The sequence below is a fragment of the Lepisosteus platostomus genome, chromosome 11 (genome assembly GCF_059453375.1).
Source record: "Lepisosteus platostomus isolate fLepPlt1 chromosome 11, fLepPlt1.hap1, whole genome shotgun sequence".
Classification (NCBI taxonomy): Eukaryota; Metazoa; Chordata; class Actinopteri; order Semionotiformes; family Lepisosteidae; genus Lepisosteus; species Lepisosteus platostomus.
The window spans coordinates 6,037,951-6,051,645 of NC_142621.1; the positions used below are offsets into that span (position 1 = coordinate 6,037,951).

The following is a 13,695-nucleotide window of genomic DNA, read 5'->3' on the forward strand; positions in this document are numbered from 1 at the left end:
CAATCTGCATTATGAGGGCTGGGAGCAATGGCAGAACTTTGAAGGGCAAAGAAATTGTTTGATCAAATTATATGCCCATTTGGAAATGAAACAGTTTCATAGTGTCACAGTTAATAACTAAACTGGGAAATCCCCCCAGAATGCATTAAACATATTCTGCATGTCCGTGGATAAACTCTTAAAACAGGCACATGATTGTAACACAGGGAGATCCCCCGATTATGTTAAAATGCTGCCATGAAACACGTTTCTTATTTGGGCAATGCAGATCTTAATAAATGCGTCTCAACATGCATTTCTACAATGGGGCTTGGGGCAGCTTGGGGGCAAACTCTGCCCTTTGTTTTCTGATTGTATCCATTTAGCTGTAATATAAAAGCATGACATGCTATTGTGAGAACAGTTAATAAAAATCAGACTCATGACAAATATGCTAAACAAGACAAGAATCATAAAAAACAGCAATATTTATTGACATCAATTGCAATGTCTTGTCAGAGGTCTTCATGGCAACAAACAGGAAAACATGTAAACCATTTTGTTTCAGCATATTATTCCTACATATATCCGAGCTATACAATAGTATGCTAAATTAATACATTTTTTGTTCGGATTGTGAATGATTCAGAAACCAACATATCACAAAAGGCTGGAAGAACTGTCTTTGGTAAAGCTACTGAAATGCGCTGAAAACAATGCATTTCCAGCTTTGTTATTTTTAGATATGAAATATTTAGAAAGCAGCTCACAAAGTCCTGGTATGACTGCACAGCTGCCTGCTTCTGGGTTATTCATTAATGGAGGCTCTCTGTTGTGGCAGTTTAAAAGGATAAAGGAATTTAAGTTATCACAGGGAAATCCCCACATTTTTTCCAGTCTGTCATGCACTCATTTACGAGGGAGAGAGAAGATTTTCTGGAAGACAAAAATACATCTGTAAAAAACAAAATTGCATTCTGCCCTGAAGTTCCTTTGTTTGTAAAAACCGAATGAAATACAAACAGGATTTTTACAAACTTTCCTCTTTGTATAAAAAATAGTCTAATTGGAAGTTACATACCATATAATGTGGTCATTTGTTTAAAATGCATTCAATGGGGAAGTTTTTATTTGTTCAACCCATTATTGCCTCCTGCCTGACATTCCCTTTTAATGACTGGTTCTGATTAAGCATTTTAAAACCAACCCTTTCATTCTGATTGATTGTTCTAGGCATTCTAAGCCTAACCCATTCAAGGCTGGATAAAACTTAATTGACAAATCGACTAAAAAACATAAATGTCAAAGGATACATTTTAGTTTGTTACAAGTACTACTTCGACTTCTAAATTGTTTTTGAATATTTCAAACAAGTATTTAAGTACTTTTTATACTTTAAAACATTTAAAGGTCAGCTTCTGAAGTTTGTCCTTTAAAAGTCAGCAATAAATATAACAAATGAGAACAGATCATCTACTAAAAAACAGGCTACAGGAAACTTAGCTGACAAGTCTACTAACATATTGTCCAAAATATTAGAGGTGACGCTTGCCATCAATAATTTCTGGCAGTTGTCAACTGTCATAACATTGAATAAATAGAACTGCAGAGCCTCAGTAATGAGCAAAAGGTCTGCATTAATAATACTATAGATGGTAAAAAAAATACACAATCAGGAACCCTTCAGATTTTACAAAACACGACAACCTTGGAGACACACCACATAAATATAAATTAAAGATGAACTTAACTGGACAACCTTACAGGCAGAGTTTTGGTCTCCATCCTACCAAAAGGATGATGAAAACGGTGAGAATGGGTGGGGTCAAGACCCTGAAAAATCATCTTAGGCATGTTTTGTATCAATAACACTTCTCTGATTTCAAAAGCTTAAGTTTTTTTTACAGATGTACAGATTTAAAAAAAATATAAGTCTGACTACACTTCCATTTATGTTCTGAATTGGTTACATTTCAAAACTGTCTTCCTTGGGATTTCTGTGGTCCTGAGTCAAATAATATTTCCATTGCAATATAACACAGTGGTAGAACAGGTGAATGCTTAAAGAAAGTGACAGAATGTATTTCTTATTTGCCTTATTTAAAGCTGCTATACGGAAAATGACATCCAAGAATATGTGATCTGCTGTCTAGTTTTTATGATTGCCCAATATGTGAAATAACATAAATATTCATGCCAGCAATAATTATAGTCACATATTTACTCATTTAGATGATCTTTTTATGAAATGCAAAAGGATTATTTTTACTTTGTCTAAAGTTCTCTAGGATGGAAAATATTTCTTAAAAATTAAAAGACATTCAGGTACATTTACTAATAAAATGTAATATGTCAGTTTCAATTGACTGCTCAGAGAATCCATACCTTTGCCCTCGGCATGCTTCACATCAGCTCGAATGTTAAGGTTTCCAGTAATTTCTTTAAAAAAATACAGATGGCAGGGAAAATCATTACACAGCTGGGCTCTGTCCAAGTTCTGTCTACATAAGGCTAATGAATAATGATAATGGCTGAAGACTGCAAACCTTAATAGTATTTCTCTGATAAGTGATTAATTCTTATATAGGAAAAAGGCTTCCATACTTACTTGGCAGTGCTTCACCATGAAGCATGACAATGACCCAAAGCTTAAAGGGGAACAGCAAAATAAATTAACTGACAGTATCCTAAAATTTTACGAATTCCCAATTAAGCACAAATTTGTGAACTCTGTGAAAATACTGTATGGTTGCCATGTTATCGCAAACCACTGGGCTTGCCACGGGCCCTTCCTGCTCACTAGTCATTGTAATGACTAATGTAATGCCAGCGAATAAGTACGATTTGTGCAGCAGACATTTGACCACAGAAATGTTCCAATGTGAACTTCATGCAGAGTTAACAAGTAGTATTTGTCGGCAAAACGGTCTCAAAGTCAAAAGCAATTTTTCGATTGGATTAAAAGGGATGTATTCGCAAGCCTGTTTTGTTGCCTCGTTCTGAATCACAATGATGGCAATATGGTGCTATACATAGCTGGAAACTTTCTCTTTTTGTGATGTAAATTGGAGGTTTTACATATTACTGTGTACATTTTACTTTCATTGTGGTTTGAAATGCACTCGCCAATGTCAATTTTTTCTATCCCTGAAATATAAAAATGATCATTGCAATTCCCCTTTAAGGCCAATGCAAACAAGCAGTTCAACAAAAGCAGAAAAAGTAGAAAAACCTAGACTGGCCAAGTCGATCTCCAGATGTAAATCCAATTGAACACACTTTTAACATGCTCAAGAGAAGACTGAAGTCGGAACAACCCAAGAACAGGCAATAACTCAATGTGGCTGCAGCAAAGCATGTCAAATGTTCACACGAAGACTTTGATGAGCTCAGAAGGTTGGAGACCTCATGCCGTCTTTTACTCAAAGGGAAATGTGACCGATACTGACTTTCACGGAAAGCATTAAAATGAATGTGTCCCAATACTTCATTATTACCCAATACTGGTCACTTAAAATCAATAGGAGGATCACAAAGTATGTTTTTGTTTTCCCCCAATTTGATCAGATGTATTCATGGTAGTATCAAAAATATTTTATTGTAAATAATCTCATGATGACAGATACAAATTGCTTAACTGTAAAATAACAAGTCGTAATGTGTTGTCCCAATACGTCTGGAGAACACGGCATATTTGGCCAGAACAAGGAATAAAAAAGGTTAAGCTCCTGTTAACCTTCCTCTTTTGCACACATCAATACCTTAATGCGTCTCGAGACAGGTGCACGTACCCTGCGCATGTATTAGACTAATGTGATCCATTCAAGTGAAAAACCGTTGCTGGGGCCCAGGCTGAGGGGCGGCCCTGTTTTGCATATCCCAGCCTGGACTGTCTAGCAGCAGTTCCCTTCTGTGTGAATAGGACCTGTCATCTCCTTTCTGTGCTGCGAAAGGGACGGGGTGACCCTTTCACTTGCGCTGCAGGTTTAAGTAACGGTGGTGGTCCCGCGGTCGGGTGCCCTTGCGTCTCCGCGGCAGATGGGGCCGGGCCCCCCGGCTGCCTTTCTTCAGCGCGTGGAACTTCCAGGCCGCCGCAATCTGCTCCACCTGCCAGACCGAACAAAAAAATGGCGTTGTCTAACCTGTTAAATTGATTTTCTTGCTACCGCGCAACGGAGCCCTGGTTGCTGCTCCTTCAGCTCCGGCAAGAGGCGATGTATTCATCTTCTTTTGAGCCGTGTTGACGGCAAGCGCAAACTCCCAACCCTAACAGATGCACACTTCTTCAATGTCTTTTTTTATAGTCACTTTCTCATTTCAGTCTAGGCAGTCAAAAGACATTTTGTAAACGCTGTCGTAAATGGAATCCTTCACAATCTCCAACACATTTCTTGCTGAATACGCAACACTGTATATATGTATATGGTATAGTAGATATTTTACAATATCTCTATTTTATTTTTGTTTTAGATGGGTACTGTAAACTGAAGTACTGTCTTCACCAACTGCACTTCCCTCTTTAAATGACCATCAGAAAAGGCTAGCAGATACCCAACAAAAGAACATTTCCTTGTTGGTTAAAGAAACACCCCCATAACCTGGACTGCTAGGTGACATTACTATAGGAGTGCATGGCCTCACACACTGTTGAAGACTGACGTTGCATTAGCATCGATGTTTATTTTGATTCTTTGTACCCAGGGTTGCCCTAATGGTTCCAGTTGGTGCTGTCTTGTTCTGCCTTAATTTCCAAATGATCTGTTAAGGCTTCCACACATCTTTTTGCAGAACAAAGTGCCTGTTCTCTTGACTGACGGTGTCAAAGGATGTGAATGATGGTATTCTGGCTTCTCTTAACCTTCACAACAACGTTATTAACTGCTGGCAGCAGTGCTTCTGCAAATGTCTCAAAAGCCAAACAGAATTCATATTTATGATGACTGTGTTTTATGGTTGTCTGCAAACCTACTCTTCCACTTATCGGTCTGGTTTTTATAGGTGATTATAATGCTTTTTCGGAAATGCAATGGTTGTCTGTTCACTTACAACAAGTCTCTTTCTACATATACGAGAGGTACTGCACATGCAAGCATATTGTTGCACCAGCAAGACTCAAGAAACAAATTACCACAAATAAATTAAAAACACTGTGGTAACAATGCTATTAATTTTGACTGCTAGCAAAAATGCTAACCACAAAAAATTAGTTCTGCGTGTTTTAACTCTTCACGTTACCAGAGCAATACCACAAAGAAAAAAAATGGTTGAAAAATCTAAAGATTTTTTTAGAAACAACTAAAAACAGTAGCCATATCTGCAACATCTGCTGTATTAGGTTAAGTAGATTGTACATATCAGTTAAACAGTACTGAAGTGGACTAGTGTTAGATTTTCCAGCTAATACCTGATACATCAAAAAAGCAAGCAAAAAGGCCGCCTAACACCAACATAAAATTAATAATTTACCTGGCAATAAACTCAAAACTTTGAAAAAATACCAGCAACCTATTCATTCAGAATTCATAAGAAAATTGAAACAGCCAATGTGCTAACACTTTAGACTGTTATATCCTAACAATCTCAGCAGAGAAGAGAGGAGCAGCTTAATGTTAATGAATAAGGTCCCACTGTCACAGCTAGAGTTTAGGAGCCTTCATACGCAGGATATCTGACTAGCACATGACATCACTAACGTCTGTCACAGCACCTGCATTCCAATTACACCAGGACACTGCTGTGATTTCTAGCATTGGTATTCAGCACATCACATTAATCCTACCTCCCTTTGGGCAGGCGGCCTTCCAACACTTTGTAAAGGGTATTAAACTAATCCCTTAAAATTTAAAGGTAATGGTTGTCATTAGTAGCTGGCTTTAGCATCTAAAATCTCAATTGCCTGACAGAAATAAGAAAAGCACCAGGACACACAACTCTTCTCCAGTATTCCTTCTTGATCCATGGAATACATAACATAACATTACTTAACCTCTCACACAGTGTAACTACTTCATTCCACTGTAGCTCAAAATTAATCAGTTCCAAGAAGGGCAAAGAATAAGAAGTGGTGCATTGTAATTTGCAGTGGGCTGTACTTCTCTTGATTTAAAAAAAATTAAATGACCATTAAGGATAAGAATTCAATTGAAGCCTAAAGCTGTTTAGAACATGTTCTGATTAAGTCAACAAAAAAGTGTAGACATAGGGCTGAAGCCTTTTAACTTATTACAAACTTAGACAATTTTAGAACAAATCTCTCTTTCACTCTGGGGAAAACCAAATTTAGAAAGAACAGCAATTAATATTCACATACATATGGTTTCAATGACTAATTATCACATATCCAGGACAACTTAATACTAATATAGGCAAGGGTGTTTATTACAAACCAAGGTCTACAAAACTACCCTTAGAGTCTGACCTGGTAATTGTAAAGCAGCACTATTTCTGTGACAGTATGAAACAGTAGTGCTCAGTTATTGATCTCACTTAAAATATTCAGTCTGCAGATGTTATGTAATTATAACATAAACTGAATTTTTTAACTTCATATAAGGTCTAGACATCTACAAGTAGATCAAAACATAATAAAGTATGCTAATTTGGCTTGGATTTAACATTCCAAGAAGATTACAGGATTTAAAACAGTCCCCATATAGTTAACATATACGAAGAGGTAAATGTTTAATTTTCAGAGACAAGGACGAAAACGGTGTATGGGGCAGAAAAGTTCAACTGAAGTGTGTAACCTCAAAAGGTTTTTGCACCCACTCACTGCAACTGTGAGCAAGATCTGCAGGAGACAGTTTGTTGCTTGAGATGTGGTGGTAAGTGACAAACTAAGACTCGCATAAACTTCAGGTCTTGAGCCTGTATCGGCTGCGTGCATACATACAGGAATAAGACCGTCTTTGTGATTTTCTTTTTCCAGGCTGGTGAGTTCCTCAGGGGACAGCAGGGACAGTCGCAAATGTGTCACAGCATCTTTGGCTACATCAGGAATGGGCAGCTCCAGAACCACCTTTGAACCATTCATAACACAAAGGCCAAATTTAGTTATACTTTTCACGGTCTTAAACTACCTCCATTTTCTTCCTTGGATTCTAAGGGAAAGAGCACCCTTAGATACCGTTTTAAAATAGAGAGCTTATCTTCCAGAAATGTTGATTTATGGATCTTTGGATTAGTCGTTCAAACAGGTTACAGTTAATGGTATCTCATTTCTTACAGTACAGTCAGAGATCAAGAATGATTATGTTGCACAAGAATAATCATCAAGCACTTATCACAATCAGTGCTTCAAAAAGGTGCACGCATGCAGGTCACTTCCGATGGATGCAATTAGCACTTTTATACAAACTACATGCTTTAGTTCAAAAGAGTAACAGTTTCGATAAGGCTGAACAAAGAGCAGGACACTCATCGCTGGTCTCATTAAAGGCCTTGGGCTCAAGGTGTGGCACTCATCCAGTTCCGCTAAAGACATTCGACTCAAGCACAGCCACAAGGTTACCGTCTCCATAGAAACAGGGTCAAATCTCTCAGCACAAGAAGAGTTTTCACTCTTCAATTCTATGCCACCTTCAGATGTAAAGAAAAAAGTCTTTTGTTTAAAATCCTCTTTTTTCCCCCCCATATTCAGCCTAGGCTTCTGTTGTTTGTTTGAACTTGCAGGAGATACGTACTGAATTGACGTGTGCCCACTCACGCACAGCACACAGAAGGTCCAGCTCATCGATCAGCAGCAGGTCACTTTGCAGAATGGACACCAATGCCAGATCAGAGAGCTCATGGAAGCCTCGAGTCTTTACAATCTCCTACAAACATGACAGCAAAAGTCAGAGATACTATATTTGAAATAATCTTAAAAGTAGTAGTTTAAAGCTGTGGTAAATGAAAAAGAGAGGGATTTTTAAGATGACATATTTGCAACTTGTTCCTCATTGGGGTACATGTTGAAAACAGTTTGCTCTAACCTCTGTATTCATTTTTATTTAGAAATATGAAAAAAAAACAAAAACAGAAGATAAGCAGACAATGACTTCGACCCCATAGGGAGATCCCTCACTTTCTGACACTACTTAGCCTGACACAAACAGCATCTGCATCTGATATCACTGCAGCATCAGACAACCTTTTCATACACTGCTTATATGGTTGCTAGGTAAACACTTCACAAGATTAGATACAGTTGTTCCAAATGTGTTAACAGAATGTTTCAGTTTCTAAAGCACACTCAGAGAGAACTGTGCTTAGGATGGTGGAAAGTAGCTTTGTTATTCTGGTTATACAATGCTGTAAAATTGTATCCACTATTAAGACACACAGGCACACTGGTTTTAAAAACAGGAGCAAAAAGTGCCCCTTTTTATAGTGTTCTCAAGTTTTATTCCAGTTCTCACTTCTCTAAAGTATTTTTTATTGTTCTTATCCTTTACTGTATTGCCAGCAGCTATATCACCCTACAACTTACATTTGGCACCCCACTGAAGCTCAGCAGGTGTGAGTCTGGCCAGTATCTGGATGGGAGACCTCCTGGGAAAGCTAAGGTTGCTGATGGAAGAGGTGTTATTGGGGCCAGTAGGGAGTACTCCCTCTGCGGTCTGTGTGGGTCCTAATGCCCCACTACAGTAATGGGGACACTATGGTGTAGAAAAGGGCACTGTCCTTAGGATGAGACGTAAAGGTCCTGACTCTTCATGGTTATTAAAAATCCCAGGGTGTTTCTTGAAAAGAATATGGGTGTTAAACCCCAGTGGAATGGCCTCCTAATAATCACCATCTATTAATTGGTTTCATCACTCTGTTCTCCTCCCCACTGATGGTAGTGTGTGCCGAGTGTACTGGTGCACTATGGCTGCTGTCGCATCATCCAGGTGGGGCTGCACACTGGTTGGTGGTGAAGGGAGTCCCCATTACTTGTTAAATGCTTTAAGTGGAGTGTCCAGAAAATAATTCAATAAGTGTGAGGATTATTATTTAATTCTATTCAGTGGATGTACTGTAAGTAATTAAACATTAAATGTAAAATTGTGTTTCTTAAATTGTAAATTGCCATCCACGCAGTCTGTAATAATAAATCAGTTCCTCAACAAATTCAACCAAAGTTCTTTAGCAGAAAAAAAATGTTATGTACTTTAAGGTTTAATGAAAGACAAGTGAAAGAAAACGTTTACAGGCAAAACTAAGCTAAACTTAGTTTACTCATCAGACGTCACTGTGCGAACAGAATGTTTCAAAATTAAATGTCCATCCTATTTCATTTAACAGGTTGATTTTCTAATTTTTCTGCATCTCAAATAAGTTAAACGTAAATAACTGCACTTTTTTCAGCCTTATCCTAACTGTGCTAAAAAGAAACAAGAAAGTGTTGTCACTGACTTCGCCCTACCATAAAGTGGATCAATAAGCTAAACTCATTAATTTAAAATCAGAGCTGGCCTGAGCCTGGGAGCTATTTTTTGCATGTCTTCACAAGCTTTGCGCTCTTAAAGGAAGGTCGTGCTGAGGTGAGACAACTCAAAAATCCCTTCTCGCAACGAAATGGAATAGCTCAAGCTTGTAATGTGTGACTTAACGTGTGAAGTGTTTAATAGCTACTAATACATTTCACTCTATCCCATAAACACAGCAGGTACAACAGCTGTCAAAGCCTGAAATACCATTTGCTGCTACAGAGTAAACACACAAGTCAGAGGCCACTGCAGGTCCCATGACTTGTTATTTTCTATTGGTTTATTTTATTCAAATTCATCATTGTACTTTTTATATCCCCAAGTTATGGTCAATCAATTGTTCAGCAAACTCACAACAGTCCTTGTGCCAGGAGAGGTAAAGAGGGGCGACCTGTTTAAATTATAAATATTTAGACACAGGCAAGCTATACAATTAAAATTGTATTAACTTTGACAATTCCCCTTTAACATAAAGTCTCAAAAAACTTTGCTTTTTAACCTGCAGAATTTAAACTGAGCGGATGAGCCATTCATCTTACAGGAAGCTGTTTCATAACCAGCATGGTGCATTCTGCATCTAATTAAAAGAAGCAGGACTCAGGGTTCCTATTAGGGAGTTGTTTCAATCTTAACCACATGACTCATTCACAGGATCCAGCCCTTGCTATTAACACCAGCAGTCTTCCTGCTTGGAGTCCCACTGAGCAATACAGATCATGGCAGTCTTGATTCTGAGCTTCCACAATCACTTGGGGGGTGTGTTGATTTAAGGACAGGGAGGGAAGAAAAATAAATATGCATTAAGTAAAATGACTCATGCAGCCGAAAAAAGAGGATGTGATGGCAGGTTTTTGATGTTTTCCATAGTAACGAGTTCCTCAGCTCAAGATGATCAACCTCAAGGTGTGGGAAGCTGCACATCGAAATGGATAGGATGGCGACTGCTAATTATCACACATTTCTGATTACACCAAGAATGCTTTCACACTTTCATCATTTCTTTTTTAAATTAGTGAAAAGCTACCTTGCATTCTAAATTAAGAGTTTAATTAAAAGCAAGAGACATTATATGTGTAGCTCATTATATAAGCGAGATGCATATCAAAAGTTATTCTCTTAAAACCATTTTACATCTTTAACTACCACAATCTCACATTTCTCATTTATATTTGGCAGTAAGAAAAACAATTACATTCCCTTCCCATGTAAATGAGAAAGGTAAATAATTCAGAATGTAGACTGTGCACATACTGTGAAAAGATGGTGTTATTGTACATAACGATAACTTAACACAAAAACGTTTGTTCTGATTCTGTATTGAAGGTGTCTCCTGGAGGAATTCACTTCTATGCACGATCTAGATCAAACAGACAACATCCACTGAGTATGAAGTCGAAAAACACTCTCAGACTGAAGATTCATGTAGTAAAAGCTGCAAGCTCACTTCTTCTTTAATACTTAATCAAATGTCCAAGGAATTCACACCTTTGTCTGCTTTGGAATCACAAGTCTTGCATCAGTGAATGGGTAAGTCGGTCAAATTTTGTTTTCTAAAGAGGTTTTCTTATAGTGGAGTCACAGACACTGACCACCTTTACCAAACAATCGCACAATGTGATGCAATTATGTAAATAATGTTTCAGTGCTGTACAGTTCTGCATCTACGGCAGATGGTACGTCACTATTGATTGGTTCAGGGCAGGGGGTTGGCATATCAATGTTTTCATATTAAAACCTTTAATATATTCAGACACATTCAACAGAAAAAGAAGGGTGAACTTTAGTGTGAATTGAATCTATCACTCTCATAAGTACAATCAGTAAAATGAAAGTTTAGGCAAAAGAAAAGGGTTGGCTATCTACATATTTGAGCATATGGACTGATCAGATGGTGAACAGGAGGTATTAATATGTGAATTTACATGTGACGGCAGCTGATTTCTTAGGTCTGTAATGTGACTTGAATCTCAACCAGGGAAATCACTCAGAAGAGATGACTCGTAATAACCTTGGGATACAAATGCTGATTAATTGCTTGGCCACCACAGTATTAAATAATTTGATTAATTCACAGGAAAGCAAATGTCAGTTCCAAGACTGTGCTTTTCTTAACATTGTCTACTCAACTAGAAAAGTAACATATGATGTAGACTTAAAATGGTTGTGAATATATACAGCATCCTTAAAAGAAGTATTTAGTAATGAATCTTAATTAAAACTCATTTTCTTGTAATAAATATAAAAAGAATGTCCAGAAAAAGATGTAGTTAGGGGGAAAATCAACATTGTTAAAAGTAAGCTGGAAACTTACGTTGTGACTTTATAGGCTAACTTGCTTCCTACAGACAACATTAAGAGCAATAGTAAAGTTAGGGACAGAATCAGACAGTTTTTTCCTTCATTACAGAGATGAAGAATTTACAAAAAACAAGTTTTAAAGGGGATTAGATACTAGTATGCACATGTGATAAATATGGTAATTATCTTTTTCGCATCTAACTTCATTATTCCTTTGTTGTATACAACTACTTATTACTCGGAATAAAGGAAACCTATAAAGCAGAATGTATTTCATAACATGTATGAAGGACATTGCTCAATGTATAAACTTCTCAGCAAATCAGTCCAGAACCTACCCAAGTGTGGTTTTCTATGAACATGAGGCACTTCTCCTTCATATCCAACTGCCCATAAGTCACTGCTGCCTGAAAAGCAAAGACAATGGTGTGCACGAGTTCATATCATGCAAAATTATCAAAGCCTTTCATTAACATCCCCCAATATACAGATCAGTAGACTGACGGGGTCAAACAGACTTGGCAGACTGGTAGAACAAAGTGAAATAAAACAAAGAGATAAATTGTCCAACTGACAAGCAGCATGTTAAAGATGAAAAGGAAAATGACAGAACAACATGGTCTTCAGTAATTACCTTCATTCAGTTATCTGTCCACGACCATGCAAATGTTTAAGGTTCCCTTAATGTAACGTGTAACAATGATTCAAACTATTCAAGATGCATGACAAAATATACTGTGACAAAAGGTTTGTTTCTTTTGGGAATATTCTAAGGGGAAACAAAATAAAATGCTTAATCATGGAATCTATAATGGACGAATCGGTGACAAGCTTGTGTTCCAGTGTAGCACAGCACAGGACCGGCCTGTATGCAGGGGAGGGGATTACTCTTTCCGTTTTAATCTATTTTACCTGTTTATTCTAAATCTTTCCATTGACTGATATCAGTTTATATCAGATATCAGTTTTCTATACTTTCCCTGGAATTTTTATCCCAGTTTTCCCATCTCTCTGGATCCCACTTCTCTCCTGGTGTGCCCATTCGCGGATTCTCATTCCTTTGTCCTCTTTAACCATCCCTCTGTCTCAAATTTCATTCTCTCCTTCATTGTCCCACAAACCTAAACAGGGTTTCACATCTGAAAAATTGCGTTTTCTATTTTCCAGTGTGGATTTAACCTCTACTTGTTCCTTTGCAGCTTGCAAACTGACACCGCTCCCCACTCCAACCTATTTTAAAGACTTTGTTTGAAAGCAGAAAGAGAAGAGAAAATAAACTCAGTGTCTTTTATTACATATGCATTGCTTAGCTACTTTTAAGTTGTTTACAATTTACTGGGGCTTTTTTCCTGCTTGTACTTTGGAGCTATTATCCTCTGACTGTAAAGTGAATGTTGATTTCTATATTAAAAATATATGTTAACAGAGGTAACAAAAAGAGGAAACAACTAGAGAGGTTGAGAAAAAAGCAAATATCCCCTGAAACTGGCTTCATTGTGACTCTGGAAAATCCAGAGATGGCAAACCCCTCTATAACATTCAATAATGTCCATTTCAATGTCCTTAAATCAGTAACAGGCAGAAAAGGAATTAGCAATAACGCTGTGGAAGAACATTGAGAGGTAGGTTTTAGGCCTCAGACTCTACATTTCTTAAACACAGATCAAATACCAATTTTCATATCTACATCAAGACTGCTGCATAAAAACAGCTGGGTCATATACAGTTAATAGTCAAGTTTCAATGCAATAAAAGCCCAACCCCGCCAGAGTTATATACAGCCAAGAGACCAAGGAATGTCTTGGAAAAAACAGATAAGAGTTTAAATTCCAAACTTATCAGAAAAACTTTCCACATCTTACTGTATATTATTTCATTTTACTGTCACACTCAAGGAAGTGGTATAATTATAACACCGCTTGACTTAGAGAAAAATAGGTTTAAAAATCTGTAATAAAAATATAAA

The 13,695-nt window shown here is 37.4% G+C and overlaps 1 protein-coding gene across 2 annotated transcripts in view; it reads right to left on the bottom strand.

The window, feature by feature from the left end:
• Positions 1-449: 449 nt before the first annotated feature.
• Positions 450-13,695, bottom strand: part of LOC148651874 (BTB/POZ domain-containing protein 19-like) — a 46,187-nt gene continuing 32,941 nt past the window's right edge. For both annotated transcript variants that reach the window (XM_088598122.1, XM_088598121.1), the window contains 4 exons: positions 12,068-12,136; positions 7,662-7,793; positions 6,872-6,997; positions 450-4,086 (listed from right to left, as the gene is read on the bottom strand). In XM_088598122.1, coding sequence (XP_088454248.1) covers positions 3,949-4,086; positions 6,872-6,997; positions 7,662-7,793; positions 12,068-12,136 — 465 coding nt within the window. In that variant the 3' untranslated portion in view covers positions 450-3,948. The remainder of the gene's footprint in view (positions 4,087-6,871; positions 6,998-7,661; positions 7,794-12,067; positions 12,137-13,695) is intronic.